The 22,600-nt window shown below is 57.9% G+C and overlaps 1 protein-coding gene across 1 annotated transcript; it reads right to left on the bottom strand.

The window, feature by feature from the left end:
• Window positions 1-814: 814 nt before the first annotated feature.
• On the bottom strand, window positions 815-22,229 carry LOC138811841 (exocyst complex component 3-like protein 2). Its single transcript, XM_069999741.1, has 12 exons — window positions 22,113-22,229; window positions 16,349-16,884; window positions 12,803-13,439; window positions 10,414-10,525; window positions 8,625-8,726; window positions 8,421-8,521; window positions 7,962-8,072; window positions 6,703-6,838; window positions 5,000-5,122; window positions 4,750-4,905; window positions 2,967-3,088; window positions 815-1,318 (listed from the first exon to the last, which is right to left on the bottom strand). Exons 2-12 carry the CDS (start codon window positions 16,866-16,868, stop codon window positions 1,039-1,041), a joined length of 2,400 nt encoding a protein of 799 aa, XP_069855842.1. The 5' UTR covers window positions 16,869-16,884; window positions 22,113-22,229; the 3' UTR covers window positions 815-1,038.
• Window positions 22,230-22,600: the final 371 nt, after the last annotated feature.

Consider the following 22,600-nt stretch of genomic DNA (forward strand, 5'->3'; position numbering starts at 1 on the left):
TCGTGTAAAGCACACCCGGGTACACACTGGGGAGAATGCATACAGAGGTGAGTCGTGTGCTCCTTCCAAGGGCTTGAACTAAGGCTGCCACTCTACCACTTGAACCACACCTCCTCTTCTGCCTTTTGGCAGGGCTTTCCTTGCCTGGGCTGGCTTTGAACCCCTTGGATGGCAGGCCTGAGCCACGTGGGTGCCCAGCCTCATTCCCCCCTCTCCCCACCCCAGAATGGGGGAAGGGAAGGCCAAGCCCCCCCCCAGGCCCCCTCTCCCCGCAGCCTGGAGGGGGACCCCTTCCTCCCCAGCCCGGGGCGGACCCCGGGCTCCTCCTCCACTTCAGGGGTTCTCAGGGAAGAAGAAGCAAACAAGCACCTCCAGGGCCGGCGAGGCCAGGAAGCATCCATCACCAGGCTGTCGGGCCCGGGGAAGGCGCCCGGGGGTCAAGCGGCTCAGGGGCCCCCGCGGGCCGCCCTGGGGCCGGGGAGGGGGGGTGTGAGAGGCTGGAAACTTTCCCACCCCGAACCTTCCGGTGTCAACCCAGGAGGGCGCCCTGGATGCCGCCAACCCGCCCCCCACCTCCTTCCTCTCCGGGCGGGGCGGCGGGACGCGGCTTCCCGCCAAGGATGGCCGCGGGGATGGGAGGCGGGAGGGGGGCCGATGCGGGGGGGGGGGAGGGAGGGCCGCGCCCCCCCCCCGGCCCCGCGCCCATCGGGACCCCAGCCCGGCCTTGGGCAGGGGGGGTGACCGGCCCTTGGCCCGGGGCCTGCACCCCAGCCCCCCCTCTTCCTCCCCCCCACACTCGGGACTCAGCCCTTCCTCGTGTTAAATAGAAACCTCTTTATTCTAAGTATCGAACATTCCTTCACGGGTTGGATGGGGGCCCGGCCTGGAGGGGGGGGGAGCCCCGGGATGTTTCTGTGGGTAGAACCTTCCAGAGTGCCCCCCGCCCCCCCCCGCGCCAGGCTCGGGGGAGGGGAGGCTCAAGGACTTGGGGTCGGCGTCCCGGGCCGGGGGGGCCGGGGGGCGCTGGGCCGGGGGGCCTCAGCGCCGCGCTCCCGCCGCCGCCGGGGCCCCGGGCCGAGGACGCACGGACAGGCGAGCCAGACGCGGCCCGGACACCGGGAGGCGCCCCAGCAGCAGCGGGAAACTGAGGCAGAAGGACGGGCGGGCCACGGGGATGTCGGCGAAGAAGGCGCGGGCGCGGGCGGGCGGCGCGCCGGCCTCCGACAGCTCCAGGTCCCGGGCCACCGCCAGGATCTCCTGGCGGCCCGCGGCGCGCGGGAAGCCGCGCACGTCCAGCAGCGCCGCCACGTGCTTGCGCCTGCGGGGAGAGGCGGGGCCAGTCCCGGGGAGCCGGGGGGGGGGGACCCCCACTCCTGCTCCCCACCCCACCCCACCCCCGCCATGACCACCCGGAGCTCCCCAAAAACGCTAGTGGAGGTTCAAGGTCACCCCGGAGACCCTCTCCCTATCCCCAAGCCTCATCCTCAAAGCCGACTCCCTGGGGCTAGCGGGGAGGCCCAAGGGGTAGAAGCACCAGCCCAGCAAGGACTCTGAGAGGCCCTGAGTTCAAATCCCAGGATCACCCCCCAAAAAGTGTTTTAAAACAAAACCACAGGGCTGGGAAGGTGGCTCAGTGGTAGAGCGCTTGCCTTGCATGCCTGAGGCCCTGGGTTCCATTCCTCAGCACCACATAAGAAAAAAGAGACAGAAGTGGTGCTGTGGCTCAAGTGGTAGAGCGCTAGCCTTGAGCTGAAGAGCTGAGGGACAGCGCCCAGGCCCAGAGTTCAGGCCCCACCACTGGACCCAAAAAACAAAACAAAACCACAAGCACCCTGCCCTATTCTGCACCCCCCCACCCTTTCCCAAAAATGGACTCCCCTCAACACCACAGCAGGGCATCACCAAGGGCTGGTCTGCTCCCTGGGTCCAAGTCCCAGGGTCCTCACGGCCTACAGATCATACTGCAGACATGCACATTTTTGCATGTGACCCATGAAGTTACTTTGGGTATCCCCTCCCACCCCCCTTTCTTTGGGCTATACCAGAATTTGAACTCAGGTCCTCAAGCTTGTTTGGCTGGCACTTTACCACCTGAGCCACACCTCCAGCCCAGCTTTCCAGCTGTTTTGTTTTAGTTTGATGCCCATAGGGTAGTTTGACCTCAGCATCTAGGCGCTGGCCCTGAGTGTGTTCACTCAAGTCTGAAGCTCTACCACTTGTGCCACAGCTCTGCTTCCTACTTTTTGCTGATTAATTGGAGATTGGAGTCTCACAGACTTTTCTGCCCAGGCTGGCTTTGAACCACAGTCCTCAGATCTCAGCCTCCTGAGTAGCCAGCATGACAGGCAAGAGCCACAGGCAGCCAGCTAATTTTCTCAAACAACTTTTTTGTGTGTTGGTTGTGGGGCTTGAACTCGGCCTGGGCACTGTCCCTCAGCTCTTCAGCTCAAGGCTAGCGCTCTACCACTTGAGCCACAGCGCCACTTCCGGTTTTCTGGTGGTTTACTGGAGATAAGAGTCTCACAGACTTTCCTGCTTAGGCTGGCTCTGAACTGAGATCCTCAGATCTCAGTCTCCTGAGTAGTTAGGATGACAGGCGAGCCACAGATGCCCAGCTTTTCTCTCAGTACTTCTGGGGAGCAGAAGCAAATGGCCCTCAGGACTGGATGGCGCTCCATGCCGGCCTGCCTGTGCTGTCCTGAGTCCCCCCTGCTGGGCCAGCCCTTCCTCTCTGCCCCCCTGCCCAGCGCCCCACTGCCCCGGCTTCCTGTAGCCGCCTGTTTGTTTGCGAGCCCGGTGGCGGCGGCACTGGTGGCGGTGGGAGGAGGGAAATCGTTTTAATATTGCCCAGTTCCAGCAGGAAACAGCCGCAGACACGCTTGCCGCCTCCCTCCCGCGCCTGGAAGGGGGGCGGGGCAGGAAATGGGGGGACGATGCCAAGGCTTGGGGGAGGGCAGGGGGCTCACCTGATGTCTGGGTAGTCCCGCACCAGCACCCCCACCTCCACCTGGATGCTGGGTGTGTCTTCCAGCTGCAGGACCTCCGCCAGGTGTGGCACCACCGCGTCCAGCCAGGAGGCCTGGGACTCCTGTAGTGAGGGGAAGGGGCACAGCCCACTGCTCATACTTTGCCCAGCGGACCCATCCCGCCCCCCCCCCCCCCCGTCTGTGAAGGGGCGCAGAAGGGGCAGGGACTAATTGAAGGAAAATCTATAATCTATCTCTCCACTAGGTAACAGCCTTCAAAACCTATCCCAAGCCCAGTGCTGAGGGGCATGCCTGTAATCCCTGCCTGTGAAAACTGAGCTAAGAGGATCCAGAGTTACAAACTGGCCAGGGCTACACGATGAGACCCTTTCTCAAAAGAGACAGAAGCCGGGGACAGGTGGCTCATGCCTGTCATCATAGCTGCTCAGGAGGCTGAGATCTGAGGATCCCGGTTCAAAGCCAGCACTGGCAGCAAATTCCAGGAGATTCCTATCTCCAGTTAACCATTAGAAAACTGGAAGAGGCGCTGTGGCTCAAAATGGTAGAGCACTAGCCTTGAGCAAAAAAGCTCAGGGAAGTCAGGTGCCAGAGGCTCACAACTGTACTCCTAGCTACCCAGGAGGCTGAGATCTGAGGATGGCAGTTCAGAGCCATCCCAAGTGGAAAACTCCTGGTGAGACTCTTATCCCCAATTAACCACTCAAAAACCTGAAATGGTACTGTGGCTCAATTGATAGAGAGCCAGAGACAATTCCGAGGGCCGCCAGGGTGACCCAGGGTGGAGGGTTGGTCTGGCAGGAGAGGCGGCGGTGGAGGGGGCGGTGGAGAGGGCACGGATCCTTTTGCAAGTTTGCAAAATGTTACAGGAGGGGAAGACAAGATAGAGCGCGCACAGGCCGCTCTGTGTTCGCTGTGTTGGTTTCCTGGCCGCTGTGTCAATCTAATCTCAGAGAGTGTGTACAAAGTTTCAAGGACTCCCAGGCTGGACGCTGGAAGAGGGGTGGCGGGGCACCCCAGATGACAGCTGGGGATGAGGAGGATTGGGGTGCTCTGCATGCTGGGTTTGGGAGATTCTGGGTTCCCCGGACACCTAGCCTTTTTTTTTCTTCTTCTTCAATTTTTGTTGATGAAAATATGTTCTATCAGTTGTGGCAAGAATGGCTACGGTTTTCCGGTTACAGCCCAGGAATTCACCGAAGCGCTGGGTGCAGACCATTTGTTCCCGATTCCAGCTTTAAAGCCCAGGCGCCCTGGGCTTAGAACTCTGCACCTTGCACTTTTGAAGCAGGTGCTCTACCACTTTAGCCATGCCCCCCTCCCCACTTCCCTCTACTGTTCTTTTTTTTTTTTTTTTTTTTTTTTTTGCTGCTCCCGGGGCCTGAACTCTGGGCCTGGGCATTGTCCCTCAGCTCAAGGCGAGTGTTCTATCACTTGAGCCACAGGGCCGCTTCTGTTTTTTTCTGTTTATATGGTGCTCAGGAATTGAACCCAGAGCCTCATGCATGCAAGGCGCAAGCACTCTGCCACTGAGCCACCTTCCCAGCCCCCCTCTACTGTTCTTATCCATCCATTTTCCCAGTCAGATCTCTCTTGCTGCCCAGGCCGGCTGGGGGCCAGCCAGCTCCCCATGTAACTGGGATGGCAGGTGTGTACCGCTGCGCCCGGCCTTGTATGGGGGTTGAGATGAGGTGTCCCAAACCTGGAGGACTGGTCCTGCCCTTCCCCGCTTCGCCACCCCCCCCCCCCCCCCGGTCTCACTCACCAGCCGCCGGAAGAGACGCTGGAGCTGCGCCGCATCCTCACGCAGCCTCCCGGCCATGCGGCTGCGGGTTCGAGCCGAGCGGCAGCGCAGACGGCCCCGGAGCAGGGGCCGCACGTACTCCACCAGCGCGCGCCGGTGCAGCTCCGCCACCAGCGCCTGCGGGGAGGGGGGGAGGTCACCCCGGGTCACCCCTGCACTCCCCGGGGGGGGGTCCCTGCGAGGGGGCACCCCGCGCCCACCCTCCCCGCACCTGGTACGGCTCGTCCTGCATGCGGCGCAGGGCCAGCGCCTGGGCGCCCAGCGTGCCCACGATGCCATCCAGCGCCTCGGAGCTGCTCAGCCACTTCCTGCGCATCAGCTTGTTGAAGTGCGGCTGGCGGGGGGAGGAGGGGGAGGACGGGGCGTGGGGGGTCAGCCCTGCCCTCCCCCACCTGGGGGCAGAACCACCCTGTCCTTCCTCCGCATCCTCCCGAGGCAGCGCATGCAGCCGCCACCAGGGGCGCACAGGCCCAGCAGGGCAGGAAGCCCAGAAGGGATGCCCAGTGGCGGGGAGAATCCCGGAGGGCTTCCTGGAGGAAAGGGGTGGAGGCCCCAGGGTGATTCTGATAAGCAGGTGAGGGCTGAGGAAAGGACTGGGGCAGGGGCTGCAGGATGGAGCCTAGCAGCTTGGGCAAAAACCACCTACAGAATTTGCCTGAATAGCACATGATGCACACGGGGACCCTCACTCAACCATGAAGGGTTTTAGCCAGATATGGTGATGCACACCTGTCATCCCAGCTACACAGGAAGATGGAGGTAGGAGGATGGAGATTCAGGACCAGTGCAGGCCCTATCACAAAAACAAACTACAGCTGAACAGGTGGCTCACACCTGTCATCCCAGCTCCGCAGGAGGCTGAGAGCTGAGGATTGTGCTTTGAATCTAACCAGGCATGAAAATCTGAGAGACTCTAATCTCCGGTTAACCACCAAAATTCTGGAAGTGGAGCTGTGGCTCAAGTAGTAGTGTCAGCCTTGAGTTTAAAAAAAAAAAAAAGCAGGGCACCGGGGGCTCACATCTGTCATCCTAGCTACTCAGGAGGCTGAGATCTGAGGATCGAGGTTCAAAGCTAGCCCTGGCAGGAAAGTCCATGAGACTCTTATCTCCAATGAACCACCATTGGCGCTGTGGCTCAAGTGGTAGAGCCTTGAACTGGGAAGCTGAGGGACAGCGCCCAGGCCCAGAGCTCAAGCCCCATGTCACACCAAAAAAGTGCAGTGTGCTGGAGGCATGGCTCGATTGTAGGGGGCTTGTGGATGGGGTGTAGTCTATGCTGGGGGGTGTACCTTTGCAGTGGAGCCTCTGCCCAGAATGTACCAGGCTGGGTCTCCATCCCCCGCTGATACCTGTAATCCTAGCTGCTCAGGAGGCTGGGCTGAGACTACAGGTATATGGCACTGGGCTGGCTCAAGCAGCTGCAGAATGACAGGAGAAAGCCTCATGGACAGGTTGATGCTTCAAGTCAGGACTTGAAAGAGGTGAGAGGGAGTTATGCCAAGGGAGCATTCTAGGCAGCAAGAGCAGCAGGTACCAAGGTCCTGAGGCAGGAAGGCCCTGGCTTTGTTTGGGGCAGCAGAGGGGCTGGCAGGCCTAGGGGTGGGGGTGAGAGCGTGACTCAGTGGGCAGATGGAGATGAAGTCTGCAAAGGGAGGGGCCTGGGGACCAGGATAAGGTGGGCCTGGAGCCCGGAGAATTATTCTGATCAGAGAAGGGGGGGAGTGAATGGCCAGCTGGGCCCCATGTGTCATTCATGAAGGGTCCCACCTTGATGATGTAGGGAGTCCCACCCAAGTTCCCCTCCCCATCCTAGTAATTCTACCCTTATCCCCTCCTTTCCCCCTTTCTGACCCCCCCCTTTCCCCACCTGCTTCCTGAGGCCCCCTGTCCCCGCCCCCAGCCCCGCCCACTCACCTGCAGCTCCTGGAACAGCAGGTCGATGAGGACGCGGTGGCAGAGCCGGGTCACGCGGTCCAGGGCGCAGGCCGAGGCTTCCCGAGCGGGCTCGCTCTCAGGGGGACCCACCCTGGCCAGACGCTCTGCCAGAGCCCTGCAAGGTCCAAGGGAACTGAAAGTCAGTTTTTTTGTGTCCGTTGTGGGGCTTGAACTCTGGGTGCTGTCCCTCAGCTCTTCAGCTCAAGGTGAGCGCTCTACCACTTGAGCCACAGCTCCACTTCCAGATTTTTGGTGGTTCATTGGAGATGAGTCTCACAGACTTTCCTGCCTGGGCTGGTTTTGAACCACAATCCTCAGATCTCAGCCTCCTGAGTAGCTAGGATGACAGGCGTGAGCCACCAGGGCATGGATGTTGTTTTCTTTTTTTAAAAAAAAGGGAAAAAAAATCCAATTCATCCAGGCACTCGTGGCTCATGCCTATATGCTAGCTACTCAGGAGGCAGAGATATGAGGATCACAATTAAAAGTCAGCCCAGGGCTGGGAAGGTGGCTTGGTGGTAGAGTGCTTGCCTTGCATGCCTGAGGTCCTGGGTTCGATTCCTCAGCACCACATAAGCAAAAAGAAAAAAAGCCGGAAGTGGCGCTGTAGCTCAAGTGGTAGAGCGCTAGCCTTGAGCTGAAGAGCTGAGGGACAGCGCCCAGGCCCAGAGTTCAGGCCCCACGACCGCAAAAAACAAACAAATAAAAAAAATAGCCAGCCCGGCCAGAAAAGTCCCCTGAGACTCTTATGTGCAATTAACCGCTCAAAAGCCAGTGGTGCTGTGGCTCAAAGTAGTAGAGTGCTGTCCTTGAGCATAAGAGCATAAGAGCTTGGAAACAGTGCCCAGGCCCTGAGTTCAAGCCTCAAGATCAACCACCCTCTCCCCTCCTCCTCCCTCCCCCCTGCCAAAAACAAAAATCTAGAAAATCAGTTTGAAGCTAGCAGGGGGAAGACATCTGTAGGACTCTTATCTCCAGGTAACTAGCAAAATGCCAGATTGGAGACCTGGCTCACATGGTAGAGCGCCAGCTCAGCAAGCAAGCCCAGAGAACATGAAGCCCTGAGTTCAAATCCCAGTATTGAAGGGGAAGAAGTATATACATGACATGTATGCTTCTAGAACTTCCAGGTCCTATGTGGACGTCTCCTGGGTCAGTGCTGGGATTTTCCACCTGGCACCTGGGCATCTCTGTTGAGCAGCCTCTGGGGTGTCCACATGCAGTAGGGGGTGTCTCACCTCAGGGGGGGCCCGCAGTTGACCAGGGCGATGGTCCTGCTGATGTAGATATCTGTGGGCAGCTCCCGGATTCCTGGGTTCTCATGGAAACGCTCCACTCGCTGCTGGAAACTAGGGTGGAGAGGAGCAGGGCACCTCGCTGGGGTCAGAACCCCATCTTTCTTCTTTTTTTTTTTTTTTTCTGGTGGTTGTGGGGCTTGATTCTGGGCCTGGGAGCTGTCCTTGAACTCTTCAGCTCAAGGCGAGCGCTCTACCACTTGAGCCACAGCACCACTTCCGGTTTTCTGGTGGCTCACTGGAGATTAGAGTCTCATGGACTTTCCTCCCCAGGCTGGCTTTGAACCTGGATCCTCAGATCTCAGCCTCCTGAGTAGCTGACAGGCATAAGCCACCAGCACCCCCATCTTCTATCTGTCACTCCCCGTCCCCCCCCCAGCCCTGTCCCCCTTTGCTCCTAACCTTTGCAGGAACTCTGCCAGCCCGCCCAGGCAGCAGTGCGCCATGCGCTCCCCAAACTCCTTGCTGATGCGGGGCGCTCTTTCTGTGTGCTCTTCCAGCAGCTGTGCCAGCCATGAGGAAGAGGAGAGTTGGGGGCGGGCTCGCCATCCTCCCGCCCATCCCGTGGGGGTGCAGCTGATCCCCGTCTTCCCAGGGACGGCCTACCTCACACACGTCCTGTGCCAGGCCGCTGGGCTGGTCCTCTAGGCAGCTCCAGCGCTCCTCGTCCTCCTGAAGCACTCGAAGTAGGGCTGCCCGCGTCTGAGCCTGCCGGGAGGAGTCGGGGGTGGGGGGGGCTGGCTGGGGTGAGGGTCTTTCTCTTTCCTCCTGCCACATCATCGTCCCCTGACCCCTGGAGCTTCAAGTGCTTTTATTTATTTATTTATTTTTGTCGGTCGTCGGGCTTGAACTCTGGGCCTGGGCGCTGCCCCTCAGCTCTTCAGCTCAAGGCGAGCGCTCTACCACTTGAGCTACAGCACCACTTCTGGTTTTCTGGTGGTTTATTAGAGATAGGAGTCTCACGGTCTCTCCTGCCTGGGCTGGCTTTGAATCGCGATCCTCAGATCTCAGCCTCCTGAGTAACTAGGATTACAGGCGTGAGCCATCAGCGCCCGGCTCAAGTGCTTTTATTTATTTATATGTTTTTGGTTTTTCATTCAAGGCCACAGCTCTACCACATTGAGCCACAGCTCCACTTCGGGCTTTCTGGTGGTTTCATTGGCAAATCTCCCAGACTTTCCTGCCTGGGCTGGCTTTGAACCTGGATCCTCAGATCTCAAGCCTCCTGAGTAGCTGGGATGACAGGTGTGAGCCATTCAGGTCTTTTCAGATCGCACTTGAGAGGCCACCAAGTTCAAGGACACCTGCTCCATTCAGCCCTCGCTTCCCTCCTGCCTAAGGAGAGCTCATGAGCGCGGGAGAGAGTAGTGGCTTTGAGCTCACCACTTTTAACAGCCAATGGGCTCAAAGATCTTTATTTTATTGGCTCCTCTCCCACCAAACAGTTTAAAGTTGTCAGATTCTCCACGCCTGTCATTCTAGCTACTCAGGAAGCTGAGACCTGAAGATTCAAAGCCAGCCAGGGCAGGAAAGACCATGAGACTCTTCTCTCCAATGAACCACCAAAAGAAAAAGAAAAGCCAAAAGTGGTGCTGTGGCTCAAGTAGATCACTAGCCTTGAGGAAGAAAACGAAGGGACAGTGCCCAGGTCTTGAATTCAAGCCGCAGGACTGGCACATAGAAAAAAAAAAAAAATATATATATATATATATTTTTTTTTTTTTGGGTCCGGTCGTGGGGCCTGAACTTTGGGCCTGGGCGCTGTCCCTCAGCTCTTCAGCTCAAGTCTAGCACTCTACCACTTGAGCCACAGTGCCACTTCAGGTTTTCTGATGGTTTATTGGAGATAAGAGTCTCATGGACTTTCCTGCCCGGGCTGGCTTTGAACCATGATCCTCAGATCTCAGCCACTTGAGTAGCTAGGGTTACAGGTGTGAGCCACCGGCGTCTGGCTAGATTCTTGGTTTCTATGATTCAGGAATTCCAAAGCATTGCTCATCTCCTGATTGCTGGCCTACTGCAAACACCAGTTTGCAGGAGCTAGACAAATGTGGGTCTACTGGGATCTAGAATCCCAAGGCTCAGGGTCCTGGGGCTGGGCTCACCATCCACGGGGGACACCCCTCTGTGGCTGGGGGCCGCCTGTGTGCAGAAAGGTCATTGGCTTTTTCAGGCTCTAGGATTCCAAGGATCTGATGTGTCCCAACCTCTGAGCATCTGTGTCCCTCCCCCTCCCCTGGCATGCGCACTGGGGAGGAGAGAAGGAACGCAGAAATAACCCTGAGAGCTCAGGTATTCCCACAGCAAAAGGGAGACAGACACCATGAACCAAGGAGGGGAGAACCCCCCCCAACCCGCAGTGACCCCCATCATGGCCAATGTGGAGTCTAGATACCTTGACATCTGTGACACATTCGTCCTCCAAGCCCAGCAGGGTGCCAGGGGACAGAAGGGGTCCCAGCTCCCCGTTCTCCAGGGCCACCATGTCCACCAGCCCTAGGACCTCCCTGAGGGAGAGGGGAAGAGAAACGGGGAGGCCCGTGAGGGGTGAGGCCGGGCGATGGGCCCCTGTCCTAGCCCACACCACCTCCGCCTGTGTGACCCTGGGCCTCTCCCTTCCTCTCCTGGGACCCAGCTTTGCTCATCCGCCGAGAGACATGGCTGCGATTGTGTCTCGCCTGTCTCCAGCTCTGAGTCAGCTCCGTGATGGATGGTGTCCGGACAAGACACGGAGGTCAAGTTGAGACCCGAGGACCTGACACGCGAGGCCTCACCCACGATCCGATCCATCTATGTTCCTAGGTAGGCCCCATGTCACCCCAACCCCATCTGTGCCCCCCGACATGGCTAGGCATGGCTAGGTTGAGCCAGGGTATCAATCCCCCCTAACACCCCCCCACCATCCACCCTCCCACTAGCCTTTTGCTCAGAGTCTCCACTCAGTCCAGGCCAAGCATGGGAGCTCACAGCTGTAATCCCAGCCCCTGGCTTTTTCACTCAAGGCTAGCTTTCTACCACTTGAGCCATGCCTCCAGTCCAGCTTTTACTAGTTAATTAGAGATAAGAGTCTCACAGACTTTCCTGATCCACTTTTTTTTTCTTTGTTGGTTGTGGGGCTTGAACTCTGGGCCTGGGCGCTGTCCCTGAGCTCTTTTGCTCAAGGCTATTGCTCTACCACCTTGAGCCACAGCGCCACTTCCAGTTTTCTGGTGGTTCATGGGAGATAAGAGTCTCACAAATTTGCCTACAAACTTGACTGCCCAGGCTAGCTTTGAACTGGGATCCTCAGATCTCAGACTCCTGAGTAGTAGCTAGGATTACAGGCGTAAGCTACCAGCACCTGGCTCTTTTGGTCTTTTTCTTATTCTGTAGCCCAAGCTGGCCTGGAACTCAGAATCCTCCTTCCTCAGTCTCCTGAGTGCCGGGATGTCATGCATGTACCCCAACCCAGACTTGTTCATTGAGATGGGGTTTGAGGGAGGATCTTGCTAACTTTTTCCCAGGCTTAGCTTCAACCTAGGGTCCTGGTAGCTGGGATTACAGGCATGAACTTCACTGACTGAGCTAGTAGAACTTGTGTGGGTCCAGGGTGCTGAGGGTTGAGAACTGGAGTAGGGCCTCTTAAAAGTCTAGGGCTTAGGTTAGGAAGGTGGCTCACTGGTAGAGTGCTTGCCTAGCATGCATGAAGCCCTGGTTTCGATTCCTCAGTACCACATAAACAGAAAAAGCCAGAAGTAGTGCTGTGGCTCAAGTGGTAGAGTTCTAGCCTTGAGCAAAAAAGAAGCTCAGGGACAGTGCCCAGGCCCTGAGTTCAAGCCCCAGGCTGGCACCGCTAACCCCCCCTCCCCCAATAAACTGTACAGGTAGGTGGGAAAACAAAGTCTAGAAGATTCCAGGAGCCTGAGATTCCCCCCCCCCCTAGCTCTAGGTGGGAAAGGGGAGGGATGTCAGGATGGATGTGTGGAAGGTGGGCTGTTCTGTCTCAGGGGCTGGGGGGGGTGGATCCTGGCTGTCTCAGGGGCTGAGCTGGGGGGGATCCTGGCTGGCTCTGGGCCTGGGAATAGGTGGGTCCTGGCTGTTTCAGGGCTTGGGCTGGGGGGGGGGGGGTCCTGGCTGGCTCTGGGCCTGGGCCTGGGGGGTCCTGGCTGTCTCAGGGCTTGGGCTGGGGGGGGGGTCCTGGCTGTCTCAGGGGCTGGGCTGGGGGGGGTCCTGGCTGGCTCTGGGCCTGGGACTGGGGGGTCCGGGTTGTCTCAGGGCTTGGGCTGGGGGGGGGTCCTGGCTGTCTCAGGGGCTGGGCTGGGTGGTGGGATCCTGGCTGGCTCTGGGCCTGGGACTGGGGGGGGGGAATCCTGGCTGTCTCAGGGGCTGGGCTGGGTGGTGGGATCCTGGCTGGCTCTGGGCCTGGGAATGAGGGGGTCCTGGCTGTCTCAGGGGCTGAGCTGGGGGGGGGGGTCCTGGCTGTCTCAGGGCCTGGGACTGGGGGGGATCCTGGCTGGCTCTGGGCCTGGGAATAGGTGGGTCCTGGCTGTTTCAGGGCTTGGGCTGGGGGGGGGGTCCTGGCTGGCTCTGGGCCTGGGACTGGGGGGTCCTGGCTGTCTCAGGGCTTGGGCTGGGGGGGTCCTGGCTGTCTCAGGGGCTGGGCTGGGGGGGGGTCCTGGCTGGCTCTGGGCCTGGGACTGGGGGGGGATCCTGGCTGGCTCTGGGCCTGGGACTGGGGGGTCCGGGTTGTCTCAGGGCTTGGGCTGGGGGGGGGTCCTGGCTGGCTCGGCCCCTGCTCCCCTCACCTGGGGTACACCTGGTTGTGCCAGTGGAGGAGCGCGTAGCGGTCGGCCAGCGGCAGCCTGCGGCGCGCGGCGGCGCCCAGCCACTCGGCCAGCGCGCCGTGGTAGCCGCGCAGGTAGACGCCGAAGGCGCCCAGGCCGGCGGGGTAGGCGGGCGCCAGGCGGCCGCGCACCACCGCCAGGTCCTCCAGCAGCCGCGCCCGCAGCGCCTCCAGCCGCCCGGCCAGGCCGCCGCCGGGGGCCCCGGGGGCCGCCGCCTCCAGGCGCTCGCGGGCCGCCCGCGCCACCGCCTCGGCCCAGCGCGCGCGCAGCCGGCGGGCGGCGCCCGGCCCCCGGCGCCCGTCGGCCGCCTCCTCCTGCACCAGCACCTGGCCCAGCTGCGCCACGGCGCCCGGCCCGACGCCCGCGCCCGGCCCGGGCCCCGCCAGCGTCTCCCGCACCAGCGCCCACAGCTCGCGCTGCAGGGCCTCGTACAGCAGCGCCACGTCCCGCGCCCGCCGGCCGCCGCCCGCGCCCGGGGCCTGGGGGGGGCCCGGGGCGCCGCCCCCCGACGACGCCAGCTCCTCCGCCTCCAGCTCCAAGATGTGCTCGTCCGCCCGCGCCAGCTCGCGCCGCTGGATCAGGCTCAGGATCTCCAACACTGTGGGGGCACAAAGCGCAGAGGGGGGGGTGGGGGGGTCCCAGATCAGGATCCCCAAGGGGATGCCTGGTGGGGGGCGCCCCTGGAGGGGGGGGTGGAAGACCTGGAGAGAAGGCTAGGGAAGAGAGAGCCAGTAAGAGAGACAGAGTGAAAAATCTAGGGCTAAGCCAGAGGCCGGTGGCTCCCGCCTGTCATCCTAGCTACCCAGGAGACTGAGATCTGAGGATCGGGATTCAAAGCCAGCCCAAACAAGAAGGTCCATGAGACTCTGATCTCTCCAATGAACCACCAGAAAACTGGAAGTGGTGCTGTGGCTCAGACAGCTAGCCTTGAGCTGAAGAGCTGAGGGACAGCGCCCAAGCCCAGAGTTCAAGCCCCTCGACCAACTAATAAAAAAGAAAGAAAAATCTAGGTGATGGCACCCAGTATGGTGGTGACCGCCTGTAATTCCAGAGCTAACCGGGAAGCAGAAGTAGGAGGATCATGAGTTCAAGGCCGGTCTCAATGAAGTCTAGGGAGACTCTGCCTCAGAAACAAAACACAGCCTCCATGTCTCACGCTTGTCATCCTAGCTACTCTGGAGGCTGAGATCTGAGGATTGTGGTCCAAAGTCAGCAGGGGAAAGAAAAATCTCTGAGACTCTAATCTCCAATTAACTACCAAAAAGACAGAAGTAGAGAAGTGTGGCTGATGTGCTAGAGTGCCAGTCTTGAGTGAAAACGCTTAGGGACAGCACCCAGGTCCTGAGTTCAAGCCCCAGGACTGGCACAAAACAAACCCACACTAGATAGAGAGAGAGATGTGAGCTACGGTCAGAGCCAGGAGGGGACAGAGCAGGGGGCAGGTGAGGAGGCAGATCTGGAGGTGACTTGGGGTGCTTGGGGTGGGGATGGCTGTTGGGGAGAGCCCACACTCTGGCAGCGCCCCCCAGCTTTGCTCCAGCTAGGAGAAGCGTAGGGTTGGGAGTCTGGAGTGGAAGCAGAGGGGAGGCGGGAGGGTCCCATGGCCCCGGGCGGCCTAGAGTTACCCTCCACACCTCCCCCTCTGCTTCCTCCCTGGCAGAGAAACTATTTCCTGGCCAGGGCTATTTCTGCCCATCCGTTTCCAGAAGGCGGGGGCTCCAGTCACCCCCTCCTCACCTCCCCGCCGTGCCCTCCCAATCCCCAGGGAGCTGGGGCTGAAAGAGCCAGGATGTAGAGGGCACTGGAGTGGGAGGGGGGGAGCGCACAGGAGCTGGGGAGGGCCCGGAATTCAGGTGTGGGTGTGGGAGGGGGATTCGGGGATGAGGATGCGGGTCCTGAGATGGAGCGAGATTCCAGGATAGACTAGAGGACAGGACAAGAATGGCGTTGGAAGTCAGTTGTGGTGGCTCACGCCTGTCATCCTAGCTACTCAGGAGGCTGAGATCTGAGGATCGAGGTTTGAAGCCAGCTGGAGAAGAGAAAGGCCTTGAGACTTTTACTTTTTCTTTTTTTGTCAGTCACGGGGCATGAACTCAGGACCTGGGTGCTGTCCCTGAGCTGTTCTGTTCAGGGGTTAGCACTCTACTACTTTTTTGAGCCACGGCTCCACTTCTGATGTGTTGGGTGATTCACTGGAGATAAGGAGTCTCACAGACTTTACTGCCCCGGCTGGCTTTGAACTGTGCTCCTCAGATCTTAATCCCCTGAGTAACTAGGATTAAAGATATAAGCCACTGGCACCCAGTTCCGGAGACTCTTATCTCCAACTAACCTCCAAAAATCAAAAAGTAGAGCCGTGGTTTGAATAGTAGAGCATTAACTAGTTTTGAGAGGGGGAAAAAAAGCCATAGACAGGTAGGGCGCTGGTGGCTTATGCCTGTAATCCTAGCTACTCAGGAAGCTGAGATCTGAGGATGCATCGGTTCAAAGCCAGCCTGGGCAGGTAAGGCTGTGAGACTCTTTATCTCTAATAAACCAGAAAACCGGAAGTGGCACTGTGGCTCAAGTGGTAAAAGCATTCACCTTGAGCTGAAGAGCACAAAGACAATGCCCAAGCCCAGAGTTTCAGCCCCATGACTGACAAAAAAAAAAAGCCATGGACAGTGGCCTGGACCTGATTTCAAGCCCTAGGGCTGGCACAGAAACAGAGAGGACATTGAGGAAAGGACACTGAACAGTGACAGACAGTAGAGAAGAAGAGGTTGAGGATGGAGGGGATGCTGTTAACGGCTTGTGTTACTAGACAGATGTTGTGCTGCTGAGCCATGCCTCCAGCCCTTTTTGCTCTAGTTATTTTTGACATTGGTCCTTCATCCCACCCCCATCCCCAGGCAAGCATGAACCCAAGTTCCTACAACTTCTGCTTCTCATCCTAGTGGAGACGCCAGGGATGAACCACCATGGCCAGCTTCTTCTGTGGAGATGGAGACTTGGCGAACTACTATTTGCTTGGGCTGGCCTGAAATTTCAGTCTTCCAGATCTCAGCCACCGGAGTAGCTGAGGTTTTACAATTGTGATTTTTTTTTTCCAATCAGTTGTGGGCTTGAACTCTGGGCCTGGGCGCTGTCCCTCAGCTCTCCAGCTCAAGGCGGGCACTCTACCACATGAGCCACAGCGCCACTTCTGGTTTTTGGGTGGTTTATTGGAGATAAGAGCCTCACGGACTTTCCTGCCTGGGCTGGCTTTGAACCCTGATCCTCAGATCTCAGCCTCCTGAGTTGCTAGGATGACAGGCATCTTCTTTGATTTTGATCATAGAGATGATCGTGGAGATGGTGGGGAGGTGGATTGGGGGTGTGGGAGGCTGGGGAGGTGGGAGATGGATGGGACAGAGGGTGAGCTTCTTAGGGACACCTGTACGGGCTAAGAATGGAGGCAGGGAGGCCCAGGCAGGAGGAGGAGGGGAGCCACATGACCATACCTCCACATCAGGGCTCCCCACTTACCTGACAAGGGCTCCTTCATCTTTGGGGGCTCCCGGATCTTGGGCGGGGGTTCAGGGGCAGCCTCTCCGGCGGGGACCACCCTCTCGGCCAGGGAGGCTCTCCTGGGCTTGGGCCCCCGGCCGAGGCGCAGGAAGGCCAGTCTTCGAGCAGCCTCCCCCGTGGCCTCCTCGTCGCCGTGGCCCCGGCTCCCCTGAAGCCGAGCTAGGAGGCCGAAATCTGCCGAGCTCCTTCGAATCCCCGGGGCCAGCATTCGGCCCAAGAAAGACCGGGGCTGCCCGTCCCCGGGGCTGCCCGCCCGGCGGCCAGGGGACCAGCCCAGGCGGAAGGGGGCCAGGCCTGCCAGCTTTTCCAGGGTGGCACGGCGGCGACACGACGTCCCATTGGGCAGGGGGCCCAGGTCCCCCGTCTCTCCCTCCAGCCCTGGAACCTCCTCGAAGGGGTTGCGGGAGGATCTGAGGGGCAGGGTCCCCGCCCGGGGCATCTTGGGGTCCGCCACCCCTAGACTCTTCAGGATGGGCATCTTGACGGGCGGGCACCTGGGGAGAGACGACGGGTCAGCGCGGGTGCGGCCGGGGTGCATAGAACCTCCCTGGATCTATGAGGGGGGGGTGTGTTACTGTCCTCTTCTTCAGCAGATGAGGAAACTGAGGCTCAGAGGGACAGAGGCAAGGGCTTCAGGATCAAAGCTGGCGCATGTCTGATTTCAGGGCCTGGATTCACGCAACTGACCATCCATCCACGCAGCCGGCTGCCGCCAGGCCTGGCAGGGGGCGTGGCCCAGGGGCGAGGGCGTGGCCTGAAGGGACTGGGTGTGGTCTGAGTGACAAGCATCATTTACAGGATGGGGCGTGGCTTAACGGCACAGGCGTGGTTTCAGAGGCTGGGGCCGGACTCTGATTGGTCCGTGGCTTAAGGAGGTGTGGCTTTGGGGGGGCTCAAAGCTAGAGCATCCCTGGCAAACTCATTTAAGACCCCAGAGTTTAAATCCCAATACTGGTCAAATACAAAAACACCAGGGCTGGGAAGATGGCTCAGTGGTAGAGCGCTTGCCTTGCATGCATGAGGCCCTGCATTCGATTCCTCAGCACACCATAAGCAGAAAAAGCTGGCTCAAGTGTGGCTCAAGTAGTAGAGCACTAACCTTGAGCTGAAGAGCTGAGGGACAGGCCCCATGACCAACAAGAAAACAAAAACACCTTCCCTTCCCAGTTTGGATCAAAGGATTTGGAAGAGTCATGCTATTTTTGTTTGTTTTGCCAGTCCTGGGGCTTGAACTCAGGGCCTGGGCACAGCCCCTGAGCTCCTTTTGCTCAAGGCTAGCTCTCTACCACTTGAGCCACAGTGCCACTTCCGGCATTTTCTGTGTATATGGTACTGAGGATTTGAATCCAGGGCTTCATGCATGCTAGGCAAGCACTCTACCACTGAGCCACATTTCAATACCAAGATTCACGATCTTTTTGTTGTTGTTTGTCGTGGGGCCTAAACTCTGGCCTGGGCACTGTCCCGCAGCTCTTCAGCTCAAGGCTAGCGCTCTACCACTTGAGCCACAGCCCCACTTCTGGCTTTTTCTGCATATGTGGTGCTGAGGAATGGAACCCAGGGCCTCATGCATGCAAGGCAAGCGCTCTACCACTGAGCCACCTTCCCAGCCCCAAGATTCACCATCTTAATTAGGCATCCTACTCTATGAAGAAACCGGCGCAGGAGAAGGAAGAGCAAGGCTCTTTTCTAAGGTGGCACTCCCAGCCCAGGGTATCACCATAAGGAATCATCCGGGTGGTTCATCGGCCTCCTTCTCACCTCCTTCTCTCCCACCCCACCCCTGTCTAATTTGTTTCTCCTCTCCTCTCTTATTCATCCTTATCACCAATCTTTTGGGACATGCAACGGGGCACAGTGGCACACACCTGTAATCCCAACACTAGGTAGGCTAGGGCAGGAGGATCTTGAGTTTGAAGCCCGCCTGGGCTATGTAAGGAGATGCTGTTTCAAAAAACAAACGAAATCAGCTGGGTGCCAGTGGCTCACACCCGTAATGCTTTGCTACTCAGGAGGCTGAGATCTGAGGGTCACGAGTCAAAGCCAGCCTGGTCAGGAAAGTCCGTGAGACTCTTATCTCCAATAAAAAGCACTAGAAAACCAGAAGTGGCTCTGTGGCTCAAGTGGTAGAGCGCTTGCCTTAAGCTGAAGAGCACAGGGACAGCGCCCAGGCCCAGAGTTCAAGCCCCACAAGTGACCAAAAAAAACAAAAAACAAAAAACAAAAGAAATCATAAAAACACACATAATGCTCACATTTGTCATCTCTAGCAACTCAGGAAGCAGAGATCTAAGGATCGTGGTTTAAAGCCAGCCTGGGCAGGAAAGTCCAGGAGACTCTTATCTCCGGTTAGCCACCAGAAAACTGGAAGTGGCATTGTGGCTCAAATGGATAGAGTACTAGCCTTGAGCTCAGGAACACCATCCAGGCCCTGAGTTCAAGACCCAGGATCCACAAAAAAAAAGGAAAAGAAGGGCTGGGAAGGTGGCTCAGTGGTAGAGCGCTTGCCTTGCATGCCTGAGGCCCTGGGTTCGATTCCTCAGCACCACATAAGCAAAAAAAGAAAAAAGCCGGAAGTGGCGCTGTGGCTCAAGTGGAAGAGCGCTAGCCTTGAGCTGAAGAGCTGAGGGACAGCACCCAGGCCCAGAGTTCAGGCCCCACGACCGGACCCAAAAACAAACAAAAAAAAAAAAAAAAGAAGAAGAAGAAAGAAAATAACCCACAAATGATCCCAAGGGCTGGGAATGGAAGAGCGCTTGCCTAGCATGTACAAGAGCCCGGATCCCATTCCCAAACATCAAGGCTTTGCAAAGCCTTGAACCTGTCACAAGGGAGTTGGGCTTTCTGTGAATGAAGGGACCAGGAAGGTACTGAACTGAGTAGAAACAAGGCTTTCCTATCTTTTTCTTTTTCCTGGGCATTGAACCTAGCCTCGCGCTGTGGATGCTGGGTAAGTGTTCCACCAATGGGCTACAACCTCAACTCCCATTTTAAAAGTACTTTTTCAGAGCTGTGTGGTAGCTGGTCAGCACAGATACACAGGAGGTGAAAATAGGAGGATTGAGGTCGAAGGCCATTGCAGGCAAAAGCTTGAGACCCTATCTGAACAAAATAAAAGTTAAAAGAAACCAAAACACCCTAAGGGGTGGGGGTCAAGTGGCAGAGAAGCTAAAACAAATTCAAGATCCTGAGTTAAACCGGGCGCTGGTGGCTCACGCCTGTTATCCTAGCTACTCAGTAGGCTGAGATCTGAGAATCGCAGTTCAAAGCCAGCCCAGGGAAGGAAAGCCTGTGAGACGCTTATCACCAGAAAATCAAAAGTGGCGCTGTGGCTCAAAGGAGTAGTGCCCTAGCCTTGAGCACAAAGGCTCTGGGACAGAGCCCAGGCCCTAAGTTTGAACCCTAAGACTGACCAAAACAAACAAACAAAACCCCCAACTAAACCAAAACAAAACGAGCAAACAAACAAAAGCCCACAGTGAAAGACTCCAAACATTTTCAGAAAAATATAGAAAGCCAAGTTAATAACCGCTCCTGTGCCTGGAATCCTATCAGCATCTAATGCAAACCTCTATGCCATGTGTATTCAATTTCCTTTTTCTCCTTCTGAGGTTTCAGCACCATTAGAAAGCCAGGCATAGTGGTGTACTACTGTAATCCCAGCACTCAAGAGGCAGACAGGAGAATCCAGTTTCATGTAGAACAGGGCCTGATGCTTCAGTCTCTCCAAGGAGACTTGCATGAGGAATGTGCATTCTCTCTCTCTCTCTCTCTCTCTCTCTCTCTCTCTCTCTCTCTCTCTCTCTCTCTCTCTCTCTCTCTTCTCTCCAATGCTGGCACTGGGGCTTGAACACTGGGGCTTATGTAGTGTTGTGCCCAGAAAAAAAAATGCCACCTTCCATGTTTCAAGCTCTCTAGAAAAACTGATGCCACACTAGTCTCTATCCTGTAAGCCGATGTCCTCTTTCTCCCGCGCGCACACCATCAACTTGGAAGATTTAGCTGTGGCCTGTGCTCCCGCTTTACATTAATGGCTGCATAATATTCCATTTTCCCTCTCTGATGGAATTTCACAAAGTGTCCCAGGTTCACCTATGGCTATTTGTCACCAGGGTCAGGTGGGGGGGGGGGGACAGGACAGGACACTGGGATGTTTGTAGGTGGCCAAGAAGCCTGGAAGGAGTTGGGAGCTGTCTTTCTAAGGTGAACTGTCCCTCCCCTCTCCCCGCCTTTCCGCCACTATTTATTTATTAGCTTATATAAAAACAAAAACACCCTCCTTCCCCAGATAGGATCAAGGTGGTACCATCCTGGGGCTTGAACTTGAGGCCTGGGCGCTGTCCCTCAGCTCTTCAGTTCAAGGCGAGCGCTCTACCACTTGAGCCACAGCGCCACTTCCAGTTTTCTAGTGGTTTTAATGGGAGATAAGAATCTCACAGACTTTCCTGCCCGGGCTGGCTTTGATCCGTGATCCTCAGATCTCAGCCTCCTGAGTAGCTAGGATATATGTGAGCCACTGACTTAGAGATCTCAGCTCTTGTTTCTCAATCCTCTTGTTTCCAGACATAGATCTGGGCCTCCCTCTGGCCTCCATGGTCCCCTATCACCCTGACAACCAGGGGGGTGGCCCTCCACGCATGCTCACATACAAGGCACACAGGGACCTTCCTGTCCTCCATCTTCTGAATTCCTTCACCCCAAAATGTCCCCATCACTCCCCCACAAAGTCTCCACGTCCCAGCCCAGAATGACTGGCTGACGTTATCTGGAGCTGATCTGACATTCTCCTTCCCCATACCCCACAAAGTACTCCCAACATCCCCGCGACACTAAGTAACCACCATTACCCAAAACTGGCCCAGGCCTCGCTCCCCTTCCTGGATCCAACACCCCCTTGGCTGTCTCCGACATCCTGCCCTCCCCAACACACACACCCGCGTCAGCCTCCCTCCCCATGCCCGGGCCCTGACTCACTTCCCAGGCCTCCTGAAGCCCCCAGCCCCCCGGTTCTTGCAGGATGTCTCAGCGCCCAGAGCTTCCCCCTGAGGCCCCTCCTCTTCCTCGCTGCCAGCCTCTCCCCCCCCCCCCAAGCCCCAGACCCTCCACGGCAATCCAGCCCCTGTGTGCACAATTCATCACCTCCCAGACCCAGGGTCGGCCCTCAAGAACGCTCGGTTTGTGTTTGGTGACAGGTTGTGCATGCGGTCTCTCAATTCCCTCTGCATCCTAGGTGCTGGGATTACAGGCGTGCACTACCACGTTGGCTTGAGAACTCACTTTCCAAATTGCACATCCCTCCCAAACCCCAAACTCCAACCCATAGGTTCTTATCCCCAAAGACAAATCCTGAAATGACCAAATGCCAGCCTTGCCCTCGCCCGTCTCCAACAACCCTATCTTTAGGAGGAAGCAAGCCCCCCATACCCACCACCACCGGGCCCCCATGTCTTTCCACTGGGCTTCGCGCGTGTGTTGCACCAAAGGTACTTGCTGGTGATTTCTCAAGATTCTCTCCTCCCTCTCCTCCAGCTTCCAAGGGTCCTCAAATTCTCCTGCACCCCTCTTCCACTGCTGTCTGTGTCTGCCTCCTTGTCAGTGTCCCCCCTTTCTCCTTAGGCCTCCTGCTCCTTTTGGGTTCATGCAATAGGTTCAGATGAGTTCAGGTCCAGGCAGCTCTTTGTGGGTGGGATTGGGGGGGATCCCCTGCTTCCAGGCCGCTCACCTCTGTCCTCCGTGCCTGTCCCTCCGTGCCTGTCCCTCCGTGCCTGTCCCTCCGTGCCTGTCCCTCCGTGCCTTCTCCTGTCCCGTCCCCAGGCTGCTCCAGCCAGGACTGCTGAAGGCTTGGATCTGGGGGGGGGGGGTGCTTGGAGGAGGGCAATTTCCTGTCAGGAAACCCCTCCCTCTCTGGGGCCAGGGGCGGGAAGGGCTCATTATCTGTCTGTCCTTTTAGGCGAGCCCCATGGTTGGACTGGGCAGGACCAGTGCCACAGCCCAGTTCCCCCCCCCTCACCCCCCTCATTCCCTGAGCCCCGGGCCGGAACTCCCTCCACACCCCCCTGCCTACTCTTCACGCCTTCCAAGGTGACAAGTCCATCCTGGGCACCCCAGGGAGACGCCCCAGGGCTGGACCAGAGCCCAGAACTGCTCTCCAGCCTGGGCAAAGCTAAGGCCCTTGAGGGAGGATGGGGGGGGGGTGTCTTAACTTTGCTC

Source organism: Dipodomys merriami, unplaced genomic scaffold, assembly GCF_024711535.1.
Source record: "Dipodomys merriami isolate MVZ:Mamm:240054 unplaced genomic scaffold, mDipMer1.0.p SCAF_106, whole genome shotgun sequence".
In the NCBI taxonomy this organism is placed as follows: domain Eukaryota; kingdom Metazoa; phylum Chordata; class Mammalia; order Rodentia; family Heteromyidae; genus Dipodomys; species Dipodomys merriami.

Excerpts from the sequence above, each read along its gene's own strand:
- LOC138811841 (XM_069999741.1), bottom strand. The coding sequence starts at position 16,868 with ATGCCCATCCTGAAGAGTCTAGGGGTGGCGGACCCCAAGATGCCCCGG. Across the intron at positions 6,839-7,961 it reads AACTGCGGGCCCCCCCTGAG|GGCTCTGGCAGAGCGTCTGG; the intron begins GTGAGACACCCC and ends TGGACCTTGCAG. Across the intron at positions 1,319-2,966 it reads CGGGACTACCCAGACATCAG|GCGCAAGCACGTGGCGGCGC; the intron begins GTGAGCCCCCTG and ends CTCTCCCCGCAG.